Source organism: Coregonus lavaretus, assembly GCF_964263955.1.
Source record: "Coregonus lavaretus genome assembly, contig: HAP1_SCAFFOLD_3858, whole genome shotgun sequence".
In the NCBI taxonomy this organism is placed as follows: Eukaryota; Metazoa; Chordata; class Actinopteri; order Salmoniformes; family Salmonidae; genus Coregonus; species Coregonus lavaretus.
The window spans coordinates 37,145-57,269 of NW_028158048.1; the positions used below are offsets into that span (position 1 = coordinate 37,145).

The 20,125-nt window shown below is 43.7% G+C and overlaps 1 protein-coding gene across 1 annotated transcript; it reads right to left on the reverse strand.

Annotated features, from left to right (window-relative positions):
* Window positions 1-248: 248 nt before the first annotated feature.
* Window positions 249-18,674, reverse strand: LOC311124471 (LIM domain-binding protein 1). Its single transcript, XM_084198614.1, has 11 exons — window positions 18,588-18,674; window positions 13,965-14,067; window positions 12,849-12,893; window positions 12,520-12,595; window positions 12,047-12,149; window positions 11,196-11,368; window positions 10,044-10,166; window positions 9,787-9,870; window positions 3,291-3,414; window positions 2,418-2,563; window positions 249-2,099 (listed from the first exon to the last, which is right to left on the reverse strand). The coding sequence occupies exons 2-11, from the start codon at window positions 13,982-13,984 to the stop codon at window positions 1,869-1,871; spliced, it is 1,125 nt and encodes a 374-aa protein (XP_084054740.1). The 5' UTR covers window positions 13,985-14,067; window positions 18,588-18,674; the 3' UTR covers window positions 249-1,868.
* Between the last annotated feature and the right edge of the window lie 1,451 nt (window positions 18,675-20,125).

A 20,125-nucleotide genomic window follows, 5' to 3' on the forward strand; every position in this document is an offset into this window, starting at 1 on the left:
TTTGGGACACAAATATGGTAGAATTATGTCAGGTTGTCTTTTTAGACTACTTCGGAACAGCAGTAGATAGTTAGCTTGGAAGCTTATTTGCTAATAGTAGTGTACATTTCGGATAAGTGTATGTATGTGTAATCGGGGGGGGTTGGAGAAACATAACGTATATCTGATATTTCATTAAAAAATAAATAGAAAACAAAATGGAAAAAAGATCAGCTGAACTGGAAGATGCAAACATGTCTTCTCAATGGTGACTGTACCCCAGGTTTTTTTTTATTGAATGTACACAAGTAAATAAAAATAAAAAAAGAGAGCGAGAGGATTGGTGGAGAGGTTCATGTGTTTGAGAGAGGATTGGTGGAGAGGGTCATGTGTTTGAGAGAGGATTGGTGGAGAGGGTCATGTGTTTTCTTCTTCTTTTTGTCCATTTATTTTGTCTTTCTTTTCCCCCATTAGATCAGAATGGCTTCAGGTACCTCTAAGTTAGAATACAGTCGTACAGAACTTTGCTACTACCTTAAATATACAAGCACAAATACACTAAAAACAAGAAGGAGAAAATCAATCTCAAAAAAACATCCACAATTATTTCTCTTTAAAACATAAAAGATATTAAAACAAACCAAATCTATTTTTTCGGGGAGGAAGGGGTAGAATAAAAGCAGTCCTGTTTTCTGGCTCCTTGGTCTGGTAGCGTCTCAATATCGTCCATAAAAAAGAACAAATAAAAAGTAGAATTGAAATGCAGGAGTAGAAAATAAAATAAAAACATTCTAGGGAAATAGACTGGTATAAAACTCTAAAATGTTGTTGTTTAAATGCTTTCTGTTATAAGGTTGGATCAGTACTCCTTCAATGGTGTGTGTGTGTGTGTGAGAGAGAAATCATTTTAAACTGATTGGATCTCAACTCCGGTCCGCTAGCCTTGGCACAGTCCGGGCTTTTGTTCTGACCAAGTACAGCCACACACACAAACATACACACAAACATACACACACACACACACATGCAGCAGCAGAGTGGACCAGAGCTAAGCTCCATATCTAGTGAACATGATTCTTCTGAAGGTAGATGGGTGAGTAGCCGTCCCTAAGCGACTCCACGTGTCCCCCCCCCAACAACCCTCTCCCTACCCCACCCCCCCTTCCTGCACCCCTACCTGGGTGCATCTCAACCGTCCCAAACGACTTCCCTCTCCTCATCTCCTCTGGTCTCTTCTTAAAAGCCAGGCTAGGAGAGCCAGGTATGGAGGATCCCCATGTAAGTAATAGCTATCAGTCATTTCCTTTCATCTACCAAGCTCTCATATCAGAACTGATTTAGGAAGGTAGACAAGGAAAGGAAACCTCTACTCCTTCTACTCCAAGGCCTAGATAAGATCCATATTAAAAAGGGGCAATCTGCAGTCGCTACATCCATTTTTGGACTTATAAATTAATGATATATACCCATTGATTCTTGAAGAAGATGACCTATAAATGCCTTATGAGCTTAATTCAACTGACGTACCCCATCAGAACCCATAATATAAGCTTGTTTTACTCTAATGTTTGTAACCATTGTAAATATAAACAAAAACTGTATAGCCTCAAAACTATATATTTTTGTATATCTTGGATGGTCAGTCCTTGTACCCATAGCTGTCTATGAATTTGAGAGTGGTTACATTTCTCCAGGCCCATCCCTCAGCTTTTTACCAAAACAGAGGCAGAGGTGAAGCTTTGTTATTTTTTCAACATGGATTGCCCCTTTAAGAGAAAGAGATAAGAACAGTCAGGAAGCCACTATAGACAATTGACACACACCCAAAGGAGAGGAAGCCCCATTTAGACTATCGAAGCCCCATCCCCTCCCTCCCTCCCTCCCCTCCTCTACTGGGAGGCCTGAGAGGTAGGGTTGTCACTCTTGCTCTCCTGGCTGGATGGGGCCTTGTTGTTCCAGGGAGAGTTGGCGCCCAGTGCGGGGCTGTTGTTGAAGCTGTCCTCGTCATCGATGCCGTTGGCCGCGTCGAACTGTTGGTTCTCCAGCCGCGTGATCAGGCGCTCGTCCTCGTCCCCGAACTCCCCACCCATCAGGGTGGGCTCTCCCACCACCATCACATCCTAAAGGGGAGGAAGAAACCATTATTACAGAGAAAGGGGGAGGAGACTACTACTACTACTATAGCTAGCTCTCCTCCTATCAGGGTGGGCTCTTCCTCCACCATCACATCCTAAAGGGGAGGGAGATACCTTTATAACAGAGATAGGGGGGTAGAAAATAAACCTTCCTATAAGGAAGAAACCTTCCTGGTCACTGTGCTCTGGCTTCTGCCTTGCTTGCTCTTTGGGGTTTTAGACCATGTAACTGTAACACACCGTGACAACTGCTGATGTAAAAAGGGCTTCATAAAATTCATGATTGATTTGACTGCTACTTACTGGTACTTGGCTGGACAGGGGGAAGCTGCTAGCTGGACTCTTCTTCTTGTTGTTGTTGGTGGTGGTTCCTCCTCCAGCACTCATGGTGCTGCCGCCAGACATCTTACGCTTCCTCCTCTTATTAGGGGCCTGTCTGGCTGGTTCAGCTAGAGGAGAGAGGAGAGAAGAGAGGAGAGGAGAGAGGAGAGGAGAGGAGAGAGGAGAGGAGAGGAGAGAGGAGAGGAGAGGAGAGAGGAGAGAGGAGAGAGGAGAGAGGAGAGGAGAGAGGAGAGGAGAGAGAGGAGAGAGGAGAGGAGAGAGAGGAGAGAGGAGAGGAGAGGGGAGAGGGGAGAGAGGGAGGAGAGAGGAGGGGGGAGAGGGAGTGGGTGAGAGAGTTAGGACGGAGGTGAAGAGGTGTGTGTGTAGTCTTGGAACCCAGAACCAGATCTTGATGTGTGTGAGAGTTTGTGTGCTTACTCGGAGCCTGCCTCTCCGGCTCCTCTGGGGGAAAGGGGGGAGAGAGGGAGAGGCAGGGGTTAGGGAGGAGGAATGTGTGTGTGTGTGTGTGTGTGTGTGTGTGTGTGTGTGTGTGTGTGTACACGCGTTCACGTATGTGTGTGAGCGTTCGCCTGCGCGTTCTGTCTGCCTGTGTGTTGTGTGTATGCGCTGTGCGTTGTGTGTGTGTGTGTATGCGCCTTTGTGCTGTGTGTGTGTGTGTGTGTGTGTGTGTATGCGCCTTTGTGCTGTGTGTGTGTGTGTGTGCATGCGCTGTGCGTTGTGTGTGTGTATGCGCTGTGCGTTGTGTGTGTGTGTGTATGCGCTGTGCGTTGTGTGTGTATGCGCTGTGCGTTGTGTGTGTGTGTGTATACGCTGTGCGTTGTGTGTGTGTGTTACCTGGCGGGGCCACCATGCGTTGCCACTTCTGGAAGAGGCAGGTCTTGAGACAGTCCCTGGGGCTGAGGCTGTATGTCTTGTGTCTGGACATCAGCTCCTGCATGGGCTCCAGAATCACACACAGCTACAGGAGAGACATGACGGAGGGAGGGAGGGAGGGAGGGAGGGAGGGAGGGAGGGAGGGAGACATGAGATGATAGAGAGACAAGACAACATTCGTTGTGTTGTAGAAATTACCACCAGGTGTGGATTATTTATGACACGAACGACAAGATGAACATTTTCAAGGCTGTCTCTTCACACAATAACATTTCCTTCACAGTTGACTTCAGTAAAATCTTCTACACTAGTTTGTAGGCCCGTCCAGAAACACCCTCTAGATCTGAAAAGTTTGATAGGTGTAAGCTATATGGCAATATCAGGGGACATGATGAAACTACTACCATACCTATCAGTACTATATTAAATTACTACCATACCTATCAGTACTATATTAAACTACTACCATACCTATCAGTACTATATTAAAGTACTACCATACCTATCAGTACTATATTAAACTACTACCATACCTATCAGTACTATATTAAAGTACTACCATACCTATCAGTACTATATTAAACTACTACCATACCTATCAGTACTATATTAAACTACTACCATACATATCAGTACTATTTTAAACTACTACCATACCTATCAGTACTATATTAAACTATTACCATACCTATCAGTACTATATTAATGTACTACCATACCTATCAGAGGACTATATTAAACTACTACCATACCTATCAGTACTATATTAAACTACTACCATACCTATCAGTACTATATTAAACTACTACCATACCTATCAGTACTATATTAAACTACTACCATACCTATCAGTACTATATTAAAGTACTACCATACCTATCAGTACTATATTAAACTACTACCATACTTATCAGTACTATATTAAACTACTACCATACCTATCAGTACTATATTAATGTACTACCATACCTATCAGTACTATATTAAACTACTACCATACCTATCAGTACTATATTAATGTACTACCATACCTATCATAGGACTATATTAAACTACTACCATACCTATCAGTACTATATTAAAGTACTACCATACCTATCAGTACTATATTAAACTACTACCATACCTATCAGTACTATATTAAACTACTACCATACCTATCAGTACTATTGATTGAATCCAAGATGGCGAAGTAGTGCAGTTCTGTTTTTGTCGTGTGTCTGTAAATAGCCTGTAAATACCCTTTTTTTTTTTTTTCGTACATATTTCCCTATCAGACTTTTCATCCTTCTACAAAATATACTTTCCTGCAACCCGCCTCACTCAATGTGGAACGGATTCTATTATTGACTTTCCTTTTATCTAGAATCTCCAGTTGAAACTAGCTAGCCAGCTAGCCAGCTAACTAGCTACTTACTATTAGCCACAGTTAGCGGTATTTCACCCAGAACATAGGATTTTTTTCTGCGGGATTAATTCAATCACTGGATATTAATCACCGGATATTCGGCCAGTCTGCACAGCGCGTTATCGACCCAGAACATATCCGTTTTTCTGCCGGAATCACTGAATCACTGGACCTTTAACTCCGGATTCATCGCTACCAGCTAGCTTCAACTAAATGGACGCTGTGGTCTGGCTAATCATCCTGAGCTAGGCCCATCTCCCGGCTATCTACCTCTCTGTCAACCGGACGGGACCACCTAGTGTTGACAAGGAGCCCCGCCGATACAACACGACTGGTTTGCCGACGAAATAGTCTGATGTGGTTTCAACAGGCTTCCCGTTGCGACGACCACGAAGATCCATCTGCCAGCCCCGGCCTGCTAGCACACGCAAACTACAACTGTGCTCCCTGCTAGCTGTGCTGAAGCACCAATTTGAACTGCTCTCGGACTCACATATTGCTGTTCACTGGACCTTATGATCACTCAGCTGCACAGCTGATGCCTGCTGGACTGTTCCTTTACACGGTACCCTGTCCTGTTTATTCTGTTTAGTCTTAGCACAAACGTTATCGCTATTTCCAGTTGTGTCTTAGCTCTCTCTAATAACACCTGTGACTGCTTTATGCCTCTCTCCCATGTCAATTATGCCTTGCCTATTGCTGTTTGGGTTAGTTCTTATTATACAATTTCACTGTAGAACCCCTAGTCCCTCTCAAACTGCCTCATATAGTTCCTTTGTTCCACCCCCCATACACGCCGAGACCGGCTCAATCGGTGCCTCCAATGACGCTATCTCTTTCATTGTTACCCAACGCTTAGGGTTACCTGAACTGTACTCAACTCCTTCCATATCCTTTTCTGTACATAATGCCCTGAATCTTTTCTACAACGCCCGGAGAACTGCCCCCTTTATTCTATGTACCCAACGCACTAGAAGACCAGTTCTTAAAGCCTTTAGTCGTATCCTTATTCTAGTCCTCCTCTGTTCCTCTGGTGATGTAGAGGCTAACCCAGGCCCTGCAGCCCCCAGTATCACTCCTACTCCCCAGGAGCTATCATTTGTTGACTTCTGTAACCGTAAAAGTCTTGGTTTTCTGCACATAAATATCAGAAGCCTCCTTCCTAAGTTTGAGTTATTCACTGCGTTAGCACACTCCGCCAACCCTGATGTTCTAGCAGTGTCTGAATCCTGGCTTAGGAAGGCCACCAAAAATTCTGAAATTTCCATCCCCAACTATAACATTTTCCGTCTAGATAGAACTGCCAAAGGGGGTGGAGTTGCAATCTACTGTAGAGATAGCCTGCAGAGCTTCATCATACTATCCAGGTCTGTGCCCAAACAGTTTGAGCTTCTACTTCTAAAAATCCACCTTTCCAGAAATAAATCTCTCACTGTTGCCGCTTGCTACAGACCCCCCTCAGCCCCCAGCTGTGCCCTGGACACCATATGTGAATTGATTGCCCCCCATCTATCCTCAGAGTTCGTACTGCTTGGTGACCTAAATTGGGATATGCTTAACACCCCGGCCATCCTACAATCTAAACTAGATGCCCTCTTTAAAAGTAATTTCCTCTCAATCTTAAATAGACATGCCCCATTCAAAAAATACAGAACTAAGAACAGATATAGCCCCTGGTTCTCCTCAGACTTGACTGCCCTTGACCAGCACAAAAACATCCTGTGGCGTACTGCATTAGCATCAAATAGCCCCCGCGATATGCAACTTTTCAGGGAAGTTAGGAACCAATATACACAAGCAGTTAGGAAAGCAAAGGCTAACTTTTTCAAACAGAAATTTGCATCCTGTAGCACTAACTCCAAAAAGTTTTGGGACACTGTAAAGTCCATGGAAAATAAGAGCACTTCCTCCCAGCTGCCCACTGCACTGAGGCTAGGAAACACTATCACCACCGATAAATCTACAATAATCGAGAATTTCAACAAGCATTTTGCTACGGCTGGCCATGCTTTCCACCTGGCTACCACTACCCCGGCCACCAGCTCTGCACCCTCCGCTGCAACTTGCCCATGCCCCCCCCCCGCTTCTCCTTCACACAAATCCAGACAGCTGATGTTCTAAAAGAGCTGCAAAATCTGGACCCCTACAAATCATCTGGGCTAGACAATCTGGACCCTTTCTTTCTAAAACTAGCCGCCGAAATTGTCGCAACCCCTATTACTAGCCTGTTCAACCTCTCTTTCGTAACGTCTGAGATCCCCAGAGATTGGAAAGCTGCCGCGGTCATCCCCCTCTTCAAAGGGGGTGACACTCTAGATCCAAACTGTTACAGACCCATATCCATCCTGCCCTGCCTTTCAAAAGTTTTTGAAAGCCAAGTCAACAAACAGATCACCGACCATTTCGAATCCCACCGTACCTTCTCCGCTATGCAATCCGGTTTCCGAGCTGGTCATGGGTGCAGTTCAGCCACGCTCAAGGTCCTAAACGATATTATAACCGCGATCGATAATAGACAGTACTGTGCAGCCGTTTTCATTGACCTGGCCAAGGCTTTCGACTCTGTCAACCACCGCATTCTTATTGGCAGACTAAATAGCCTTGGTTTCTCAAATGACTGCCTCGCCTGGTTCACCAACTACTTCTCAGATAGAGTTCAATGTGTCAAATCGGAGGGCCTATTGTCTGGACCTATGGCAGTCTCTATGGGGGTGCCACAGGGTTCAATTCTTGGGCCGACTCTTTTCTCTGTGTATATCAATGACGTCGCTCTTGCTGCTGGTGACTCTCAGATCCACCTCTACGCAGACAAAACCATTTTGTATACATCTGGCCCTTCATTGGACACTGTGTTAACAAACCTCCAAACGAGCTTCAATTCCATACAACACTCCTTCAGTAGCCTCCAACTGCTCTTAAACACTAGTAAAACTAAATGCATGCTCTTCAACCGAACGCTGCTTGCACCCGCCCACCCGACTAGAATCACTACTCTCGACGGGTCTGACCTAGAGTATGTGGACAACTACAAATATCTAGGTGTCTGGTTAGACTGTACTCTCCTTCCAGACTCACATTAAGAATCTCCAATCCAAAGTTAAATCTAGAATCGGTTTCCTATTTCGCAACAAAGCCTCCTTCACTCATGCTGCCAAACATGCCCTCGTAAAACTGACTATCCTACCGATCCTTGACTTCGGCGATGTCATTTACAAAATAGCCTCCAACACTCTACTCAGCAAATTGGATGTAGTCTATCACAGTGCCATCCGTTTTGTCTCCAAAGCCCCATATAATACCCACCACTGTGACCTGTACGCTCTTGTTGGCTGGTCCTCACTACATATTCGTCGCCAAACCCACTGGCTCCAGGCCATCTATAAATCACTGCTAGGCAAATCCCCGCCTTATCTTAGCTCATTGGTCACCATAGCAACACCCACCCGTAGTCTGCGCTCCAGCGGGTATATCTCACTGGTCATCCCCAAAGCCAACACCTCCTTTGGCCGCAATTCCTTCCAGTTCTCTGCTGCCAATGACTGGAACAAATTGCAAAAATCTCTGAAGCTGGAGACACTTATCTCCCTCACTAACTTTAAGCATCAGTTGTCAGAGCACCTTACCGATCACTGCACCTGTACACAGCCCATCTGAAATTAGCCCGCCCAACTACCTCATCCCTATATTGTTATTTATTTTGCTCATTTGTACCCCAGTATCTCTATTTGCACATCATCTCTTGCACATCTATCATTCCAGTGTTAATACTAATTGTAATTATTTTGCACTATAGCCTATTTTATTGCCTTACCTCCATAACTTGCTAAATTTGCACACACTGTATATTATATGTATTTCTGTTGTATTTTTGACTTTGTTTTGTTTTACCCCATATGTAACTCTGTGTTGTTGTTTTTATCGCACTGCTTTGCTTTATCTTGGCCAGGTCGCAGTTGTAAATGAGAACTTGTTCTCAACTGGCTTACCTGGTTAAATAAAGGTGAAATAAAAAATAAATAAATAAAAATATTAAACTACTACCATACCTATCAGTACTATATTAAAAACTACTACCATACCTATCAGAACTACAGTATATTCAACTACTACCATACCTATCAGTACTATATTCAACTACTACCATACCTATCAGTACTATATTAAACTACCACCATACCTATCAGGAACATGGAACCTCTCACCATTACAATAAGCATTTTTTGGGGGGGTATGATATTTGTGTGTCTGTAACTTTCTCACGTATCATTATTCACGATTCATTCAAGATTATCCATAATAATGGTAGCATCCACATTAAATGTAGAAGTGTTTAGAAACATATTCCATTCTTATTTACAGTAAAATGACAATACATTATTTACCATTCATTTCTATTGGGCACAAAATAATCAGAAATGCAACCAAAACTAAGTGCAAATGCATCCAACAAGTTTGTAGAGTCACAAGCTTGATGTAGTCATTGTGTGCTATGAATATGGGACTACTTTAATACACATAAGTGGATTAGTCCTAATGCTTTAGGTCCCCTAAAATGGGGGGACTATGTACAAAAGGTTTCTAAACGGTTCACCAGATATGGATGGAAATACCCTCAAATGAAAGCTGACAGTCTGCACTTTAACCTCAGTCATTGTTTCATTTGAAATCCAAATTGCTGGAGTAGAGTAAAAACAACAAAAGATGTGTCACTGTCACAATACTTTTGCAGCTCACTGTATGGGCTTTGTTGAACCAAATGTTCCTCCTGAATTCATTTAGACTTGCCTAAACAAAGGGGCTACGGCTATATTTTAGTTATCCAATTTTTATTCATAAAAAAAAAAAGAGAATTGTTCTTCTACTTCTGACAGAGTATTTTGAGTAGATTGTTGCCAAAAAATTACAATTAAATCAATTTTAATCTCACTTTGTAACACAATAAAATTAGAAGATATCCAAGGGGTATGAATAGTTTTTGGAAGGCACTGATCTACATTTGTTGTTGTTGTTGTTGTTGTTGTTGTTGTTGTTGTTGTTGTGTGTACTCACTCGGAGGTAGTTGAGGGTGGAGTTAGACAGTCCACATCTGGTGATATTCTTAGACAGCTGGTCTAACATCTGGGGGTCCTGGGCCTGTAGGGTTAGAGGTCAGAGGTCAGACACCATGTATTGATCTGTCTACCACCGCTATTAGACAGCAGATGAAGTGAATTTATGGTAGTGTGTGTGTGTGTGTGTGTGTGTGTGTGTGTGTGTGTGTGTGTGTGTGTGTGTGTGTGTGTGTGTGTGTGTCTGTTATAACTTACGTGCATGGCCAGTATACTGCGTGGTATCAGTTCACGGTGCTGTCGGATGCTGAAGTGCCACGTCTTGATCCTCATCATGTCGTCAAACATGAACTCCAGGTACAGACGACCTTCCACACACACCTATAGGGGTCAAAGGTCAGGGTTGCACTTTCTTCAAAGGGGATAAGGAAAGTTCACCAAAACAATGTGTTATGTTCAGAATATTTGTTGTGTTCAAAGGGTGCAAAGACAGCAATTTACCAGCAACTATGGGCCGAATCCTAGCATGACATACATGTGTAGACTTTCACGTAAAATATGCATTGATTTCATTCATTTGAGTTACGAAATGCAGATTTTGATGTTAGGATTCTACACACACACACTGTCCCTGACATACACACACACACTGTCCCTGACATACACACACACACACACACTGTCCCCCTGACATACACACACACACTGTCCCTGACATACACACACACACACACACACTGTCCCTGACATACACACACACACTGTCCCCCTGACATACACACACACACTGTCCCTGACATACACACACTGTCCCTGACATACACACAGACACACACACTGTCTCTGACATACACACAGACACACACACTGTCCCTGACATGCACACACACACACACACACTGTCCCTGACATACACACAGACACACACAATGTCCCTGACATACACACACACTGTCCCTGACATACACACACACACACACACACACACTGTCCCTGACATACACACACACACACACACACTGTCCCTGACATACACACAGACACACACACTGTCCCTGACATGCACACACACACACACACACTGTCCCTGACATACACACAGACACACACTGTCCCTGACATACACACAGACACACACACTGTCCCTGACATACACACACACACACACACACTGTCCCTGACATACACACAGACACACACACTGTCCCTGACATACACACAGACACACACACTGTCCCTGACATACACACAGACACACTGTCCCTGACATACACACAGACACACTGTCCCTGACATACACACAGACACACACACTGTCCCCCTGACATACACACACACTGTCCCTGACATACACACATAAAAACAAATCCTCTCTCTCTCTCTCTGTTACACCCACACCCCCCCTCGTACCTGTGTGAACATGGGTTTTCCGTTCTGAGTAACCATGGTACACTGGTCACAGTCCAGCGAGACAAAGTTGTTGTGGAAGGATTCTTTGGGGTGCTTCAACACGTAGTAGAGGTCGGTGGCGCCGCCCTCGAATATACTCCGGAAGTACCGCGGGATCAACGTCCGGCCAATCGCTGCGGAGGAGGAGGAGGAGACAGGAAGTAGAAGAACAGTGGAGTATAAGAACACAACAATAGAGTCTAATAGGGTGGTTTCCAAGACACACATTAACCATAGCCTTGGACTAAACAGCAAGATCAATGGAGAATCTAGGCTTAGTCTGTGTCCAGGAAACCACCCCATATTAATCACAACACGGACTAGAATCATGACTTTTTGGCACTAACTCTCTTACACTGACTATGCACACACACTGGACTCTACCCACACACTCACACATACTTACACTCCAACACACACAACATACGCCCACACACACACCCACACTTTCATACTCACCATGTACGCTGCTGCTACTGTCTATTATCTATCCTGTTGCCTAGTCACTTCACCCTTACCTATTATGTACAGTACATAGCTAACTCAATTACCTCGTACCCCTGCACATTGACTCAGTACTGGTACTCCCTGTATACAGACATGTTATTTTTACTTGTTATTCACTGTGGATTTCTTCCTCGTGTCACTTTAACTCTGCATTTCACTGTTAGTCTACACCTGTTGTCTACGAAGCATGTGACCAACAACATTTGATTTGATTATAATCACAGGAAGTAGAAGAATACAACAACAACTCATGCTTTGAGCGTTGAGAGACATTTCTGTGTATGTGTGAGTGTGTGTGTTCTTACTGTATCTTTTGGGCCCGTCCTCCAGACAGAAGGTTATGGTCAACATGGCGTCGTCCTCAAAGAACTCTGTAGTGAACGCATCCCACCACAGGTTATCACACTCCTAGAGAGAGGAGAGAGAGAGATGAATAGTTAGCAACATGTTAAGTCAGCCTAGTTGGTACTAAAACAAAATAACTCATAGTATTCAGTATGGTAGTCTTAGTAAAACAATAACTTGAGAACTAGAGGAGAGAGGGAGGGAGGGAGTTAGCATAGTATTCAGTATGGTAGTCTTAGTAAAACAATAACTTGAGAACTAGAGGAGCGAGAGAGGGAGGGAGTTAGCATAGTATTCAGTATGGTAGTCTTAGTAAAACAATAACTTGAGAACCAGGAGCAGAGAATCATGGAAAAACAGACAGACAGACAGACAGACAGACAGACAGAGGGTCGGGCAGAGAGATTAAGTTAAGCGTTCAGCTCCACTCTACCTCTGTCCAATTCTGTAGCCGTTTGTTGAGCTCAAATATCCTGTAGTCTGTCTGGTTCCCGTACGGTGTGTGCCTCCTGAGACAGACAGGAGAGGTTAGACGTAGCAATAGCTTGACTTGGGTCAGAGTAACGGCACCTCCTATAGAATATTGGCTTTAAAATATTGCAGAGTTCCGTCACCTAAATATAAACGGTACCGGAACCCAAACTGAGTACAGGGACATATTTCAATCCACTTCAAGCACTGGCTGTAGCAAAATGGAAGTAGGTCTGTGATATCAAAACAATAGACATCCAGACTAAAGTAGAAACAGTCAGGAGGTCTTACCCTATTCCAGGCTCCAGGTATGAGGGGGGGTACATGGGGGTTGGGCTGCAGAGAGAGAGAGAGAGAGAGAGATTGCTTTGGCAATGTTAACACACGTTTCCCATGCCAATAAAGCCCTTAAATTGAATTGAAATTTAAATTGAATTGAGAGAGAGAGAGAGAGAGAGAGAGAGAGAGAGAGAGAGAGAGAGAGAGAGAGAGAGAGAGAGAGAGAGAGAGAGAGAGAGAGAGAGAGAGAGAGAGAGAGAGAGAGAGAGAGAGAGAGAGAGAGAGAGAGAGAGAGAGAGAGAGAGAGAGAGAGAGAGAGAGAGAGAGAGAGAGAGGAAGACAAACGGTCAAATAAAAATAAATATCTAGTTAATACTAGTCTTTCTCCACATAACAATGTGAATTGTAACTGTTGCCTGTTATCTGTAAGAACCAGAGAGGCAGTTAGCCTAGACATGTACCCCCCCCCCCCCCCCCCCCCCAACACACACACACACAAATCTCAACTCACACACACCATGTCACTGTTTTTGCAGTCTTCCACCCCATGGGGGAGGACAATAGAAACACAACAACCCAGAGCGCCCACACTAGAGCAGCAGCAGTCAGATCAACCCAGAGCACCCACACTAGAGCAGCAGCAGTCAGATCAACCCAGAGCACCCACACTAGAGCAGCAGCAGTCAGATCAACCCCTGTGATCTGGAGGAGCTAACAGGTCTACCTGTAGGCAGCCATCTCAGGGAGGAGCTAACAGGTCTACCTGTAGGCAGCCATCTCAGGGGAGGAGCTAACAGGGCTACCTGTAGGCAGCCATCTCAGGGGAGGAGCTAACAGGTCTACCTGTAGGCAGCCATCTCAGGGGAGGAGCTAACAGGTCTACCTGTAGGCAGCCATCTCAGGGGAGGAGCTAACAGGTCTACCTGTAGGCAGCCATCTCAGGGAGGAGCTAACAGTCTACTGTAGGCAGCCATCTCAGGGGAGGAGCTAACAGGTCTACCTGTAGGCAGCCATCTCAGGGAGGAGCTAACCCACCTGACTCAGCAAGACACACACACACACGCCGAAAAGCACCACAAAATGACACACAGAATGCAACAATGTTCCAGGTGTGTGTGTCCTACTCACCCCACGTCTCTGTCCAGCATGGTGCCGGGGTGGAAAGGGGGAAAGGTGCTACCGTTGGGGGGCTCCTTTGGGGAGTACAGCTTGAATGACTTGGAGGAACAGCCTGAAAGAAAAGAAAGAATGAAAGAGAGAGAGAGAAAGAGAGAATTAGAACTAATGACTGTATATGTAGCCACTGTACAGAATACATTATTATAAGTTGTTAAAGTTGCAATATGTAACTTTTTGGGCGACTAGACTAAATTCACTTAGAAATGTGTATTATAGATCTGTCATTGAAAGCCAGTCTAAGAACCGGTAGATATGTTCTATGTGTGCTATTTCTATGCTTCCCTTCTTAAGTTTCGTTTTTGTCTTTTACTTTCGATTTTGTACACCAGCTTCAAAAATATTTTTCACAGCGGTTTAGATGGTACAATGATTCTCTACACTATACTTACTTGTTTTGTCACATGAACTGAAATTAAGCAAACTATTATAATTTTAGCAACCAGGAAATGGCGGAGCGATTTCTGCATAGTGCATCTTTAAGTGATAAGTGAGTGAGTGTGTGTGTGTGGTGCATGGATACTAGTAGGGCAGGCCAGTTCTGGTCAGCAGCCACACTGCGGTGCACACACCACACACACGTCAGTTGAAATTGTTAAAAGTAGTCTGGTTTGTTTAACTTTGAAATCAATGTTTTTTTGTTTGGTATACATTTTAAAGTGAAAAATCATCGTTTTAGCGTTACCAATGGAATTGCCCCCCACTCTATGCCATGTACGTAACATCTCTCTCTCAAACATCCTCTACCCCCTGTCCCCCCCCCCCCCTCGTCTCCTTCTCACACCCCTCTACTCCGCCCTCCTCTGTATCCTCTAATTACCCAGCTCTACTATAAAGAGCATCCAGCCACGCTAAGCCTAACCCTGGACCAGGGGTCACACACAAAGCCACGCTGCCTGACAGCCTGGACCAGAGGTCATGACCCGTACTGTCTGATAGAAACTCTCCTCCTTAATGTTAATGTCTCCTGACTCAGCTCACTGTGTGTGTGTGTGTGTGTGTAGCCCTGCCCATTGTTAATGTCTCCTGACTCATCTCACATAGCCTATACAGCTGACTATATAATAATAACAACAACATATGCCATTTAGCAGATGCTTTAATCCAACGACACTTATGCGTGACTGATGATATGACTGATTCCTTTACATTTTAGTCATTTAGCAGACGCTCTTATCCAGAGCGACTTACAGTTAGTGAGTGCATACATTATCATACTTCATACATTCCTTGGTGGTGTTGTGCTCATAGGTCTATAGTGTGAATATTAACGCCATCATCTCTCCTCCGAGGCTACAATCGTAGTCAGAGTGCTGTATAACTGCAGTTAGAGTGCATTATATAGCTGCAAAAACTGCGTCCAAAATAACACTGTTTTTTGACTGCAGTAAATTTGCAATGTAACTGCAGTCAGAGTACAGTATAACTGCAGTTCAATTACTGCGTCCAAAATACCACAGTCGACTGCAGTTTTGAAACTACAATCTTTTTTTGTGTTTATGCAAATTGGGCATTAACATTTACTTGGCAAGCGGTCTGATATACCACGGCTGTCAGCCAATCAGCATTCAGGGCTCGAGCCACCCAGTTTATAATTTAGAATGAAACGTGGAGTGGAGCTTTATAGTTACGTGACGACATCACGTGCCCCGCAATCATCAATTATTCTAAAAAAACATCATTTCCATCATGATGTCGCAATAAAGAAAGTTAGACAAAAGAAAAATACACACATTTTGTCGATCGTTAGAAAATGTCTCCTACATCTGCCATTTCCATTACACGTCGCAATTCTTTTTTTTTGCGACGTTGCTTTTGTCAAATAAATCTGGGTCAATGGAAACCTGCCTATTGTCATGCCAAACATTGTCATCGTGGCAAACTTGACAGTTGTCATGACAATTTTTTTTATTTCACCTTTATTTAACCAGGTAAGCCAGTTGAGAACAAGTTCTCATTTACAACTGCAACCTGGCCAAGATAAAGCAAAGCAGCGACAAGGGAAGGAGAGTGTGTGGGTGATTTCTGCTTTGTCTTACATTTTAGTCATTTAGCAGACGCGCTTATCCAGAGCCACTTACAGTTAGTGAGTGCATACATTTTCATACTGGCCCCCCGTGGGAAACGAACCCACAACCCTGGCGTTGCAAGCGCCATGCTCTACCAACTGAGCTACAGGGGACCTTAAAACCACACTGTACCCTTTGACTGAAGTCACACACAAACACCTCCCTGACGTCAACAGAACACAATCGCACACCTCACACACACAACAGGACAGAGTAGCATGCCTATTCAGAACATCCTCCATCAATCTACCTGTCAAAGCCACAGCAGGCAGGGGGGTGGTAACACAATGGTAGTAAACTCCCTCAACCTCATCTCACACACACAGGAAGTAGCACCTCTGTCACAAGGGTTGGTCTCATAAAACATTTATCAGAGAGACACACACACACACTGCAACCACACACACACCTATCTTTACTCTATACAGTCACTGTGCTGACTGAGGAACAAAGTGTCTCAGACACACAGACATTAAAATATGGATCTTCCAGAGACAGACACACACATGCATGGAGTAGACCCAGAGACCGACAGGAGAGCGTTTGAATGTATGTTTTAGCGCGGTGTTCCAAATGGCTGTATCGCAAGAATCAATGGTTTTTATTTTTTGACGTTTTTATGAGCGTTTGTCTTTTTGGTCTCATCTCCTTCCCTCCTCCAGACACCAAGCCCCTCCTCCTGACACCAAGCCCCTCCTCCAGACACCAAGCCCCTCCTCCTTCTGTGCTGTGGGCACTGTGAACCTTCCCACTCCCACTCAGACACCAAGCCCCTACCACTCACAACAACAAAGACGAAAGATCACTTCTTCTTCAACTCGCTATTTACATTTGAGGTTTGGTCCAACAGAATCGGTCAGATGGAGACCGAAACACATTGAGACATTATTTTATTGTAATAGATAAGAAATTAACCTTTCTAACAATACCTTTTAAATGTCTCAACTTCCAAAATGTAGAACAGAGCAGACCCTACTAAAACGGGAGTATCAATGAACATGCTGTGGAAAATGTATCTCAATTTGTGTTGCGCGTGGCACTGCGGTACCACCATCCTCTAGCAGCATTTTAGCCACATGCTGTTATGTGCTAACTGTCTAGTCCAGTGGTTCCCAACCCTTGGGGGTACTTGGCCTATCCACAGGGAGTACTTGAGAAGACTCATGAGACCATAGGCCTACTGGTAAAATGCACGAGGGGTACTCCGGGCCAAGCAACATTCAGTTGGTGGTACAGTAACCGAAAGCGGTTGGGAACCACTGGCCTAGTCTGTTTTATAAATGTGCAATGGGCATAAAAAAACATTATATAAGGAATTGGCAACTTGTTCTCATTCTGAGAAATAAGCATATTCTTATCCAGGTATTACAACAAAACAAATGGATACATTAATTAATTATTATTATTTCCATTACATGCTAAGAGACTGCAGTACAAACCCATTAGCTCTGATCCTTCACTTGGTGTGTGTGTATGTGTGTGTGTGTGTGTGTAAAGAACCATTAGCTCTGTTCCTTTACTTCGTGGTAAATGATGGGTCAGTCCAAATCCAATCAGCTACAAACCACACTTCCTCTGCTGCAAATTACCCTCTCTACAACAATAACACACACGGGGGGAGGGAGGGAGAGAGACACACTTCCTGTCTTTGAGATGTAATGGTGGTGGTAATGTGATTTCCCTGACTGTAAATCTGACCTGTCATCATTCAGGGTGCAGTGTTCAGGAAGCCAAGCCAAACACACAACATTCTCAGAGGAATTCCATTCTAGAATTCACGATTAGAACTAAAGCCTAAACCGTCATGATTCTATAATAAATCCATTTCATTCTAGATTCTAAAACCAGCATTTCACAAACTACAAAGACTCTAGCCTACTATGGCTACATTTGAAGTGAAGTTGAAGCTGGAGTATTTTTGATTACAAATCAAATAGCTAGCTAGATTGTTTACAAGAACAATAGTAGCCAGCTACAAGTATATGGACAGTAATGTTTGTCAACAAAGTGGCTAGCATCAGCTGTGGCTACATGAGAAGTTAGCTAGCTCCAAACTAACTGGCTAGTTACAATGTTACATTTAGTTAGCATTACAAACTAGCTACATCCAAACGCCGGGTGTTTACATATTGTTGCAAAATGCATCGATTGGGTAGCTACATTTGATGATACATGGACGCGACTGCAACAGTAGCAAACCACGATAGGACATCTTCAATCAAAACAAAGCCATACAAAATCGCTGACCACACACAACAGCGACGTAGCAGGCCCAACACATAGCTAACGCTCAACTAGCCGTCTCCAGCTACCTTCTTTGGCAGATGGCTAGCTAACTTGCTAACCAGTTAACATTTAGAATTGTTCTAGCAAAAAATAAAAAATAAGATACACGCTAACTACAACCATGCACATACATTGCAGCAATGTCTATTTTTTGAAAATAAAACATTAGAAATGATTATATTGAAATCGACGTTTACGTTTGACCAATGTAACCCTTTACCTGCAAGAGAAGTCCCAATCAAAGAATGCTGTTTACAGAACTGGGATAGTAGCTACCGTGTAGCACGCTCCTTGCGTAAAACGCTACGGTGGCTGACTGGTTCGTCGTAACGTAGTACGTCCCACTTTTTCAGAAGAAACAAAAAAATATTATAACGGGAATATTGGACCAGAAAATACGGACAATGAGAAATCGGTTGTTTTGTCCCTCATGAGGCCTTGTCGGTGGACACAAGCCTGCCGTCGATTTTACGTACAGACCCAGATAAGTCCTTTGTTCGTGGGCACACATGAACAATAGCTCTTAGCCCTCCCTCCTCTTTCTCTCTCTCTCCAACGCTCTCTCTCTCTCTCTGTGCACTGCACCTCTCCTCCAGTCCATTCACCCGCTCTCTCTCTATCCCTAGAATGAAAGATCCGGTAGAACGAGAGAACACCGTCCGCCACCTACTTATTCTCGTACCCTATCCAGTATCCCTTACCCCACTGTCCTTCTACAACACAGCACATAGGTTGTTGGCTAAGCATTTTTTTCTGTAGCATCGCTGAGCTCTCTCTGTCGCCATAACTAACATGTATGGAAATTGACCTAATCCTCAAAGAGAAAACTGTCTGCGACAGAACCGAACAGAGACGTGTAAGGCTAATTACGATCGGACAATCATATAATAGTGCAATGATGGCCAAAATTAGATTTGTTGTCATGAAATTAAAGGCAAAGCTATCATCATCACTAGGTGTCATCGCCTAGTTTAAATATTGGTCTTGAATTCATTGACACTGTCTAGATCAATCGTTTTTTGGGGCTAAACAGATCGATAAATCAAATTGACTGTCCCTATTGAACAGGAGATCATACTACTCACATGTCTGGGGAGTTTAATGACTCCAAACAAATAATGATTTTATAAATTACATTTTGAAACCCTAACAAATAGTGTTCAATATAAACTTGTCTGAGAGATATAGGAATATCATGTATAAACATGTGTAGACTATGTGATCAACTCATAGATAGGCCTATTAATGTTATTTCCCAACGGATTTACGTACAGAATAATACGAAATGCTCTGAGACCATGTTGTATTGCCCATATGAAACCTTTTCCATAAAGAACAAATCATACTAAATCCTAAGAGGTTTACAGCTTAACTTCTAGGTGTGAAAAGCTTTAAAAAATAGCTGTGTGTGTCTACTTTACAGCAATATAGTGTCTTTTTCAAAACACATGCACGTTCACACACAAACACACACACACACAGCTTTTTTCTTGCCACCTCAACAGTTAACTAAAAACACACACACACATACACACAAACACACACACACACAGCTTTTGCTGGCCACCTCAACAGTCAACTAAGAACACTAAGCTGAAAGGAGAAGCAGTAGAACGCTTAATCCTCCTTAATCACTGCACATTTTAATCATATATGAGAAGAGAGAGAGAGAGAGAGGGGGGGGGGGGGGGAAGAGAGGAAGGAGAGCAAGAGAGAGAGAGGGGGAGAGAGAGGAAATGGAGATAGAGAGAGATGGAG

Bases quoted from the DNA above. Each gene is read 5' to 3' on its own strand.
- LOC311124471 (XM_084198614.1), bottom strand. From the start codon at position 13,984: ATGCTGGACAGAGACGTGGG. The intron at 12,894-13,964 runs GTGAGTAGGACA...CTCTCTCTGCAG, and splicing joins ATGCTGGACAGAGACGTGGG to CCCAACCCCCATGTACCCCC. The intron at 3,415-9,786 runs GTGAGTACACAC...TCTCTCCTGTAG, and splicing joins CCACCCTCAACTACCTCCGA to CTGTGTGTGATTCTGGAGCC.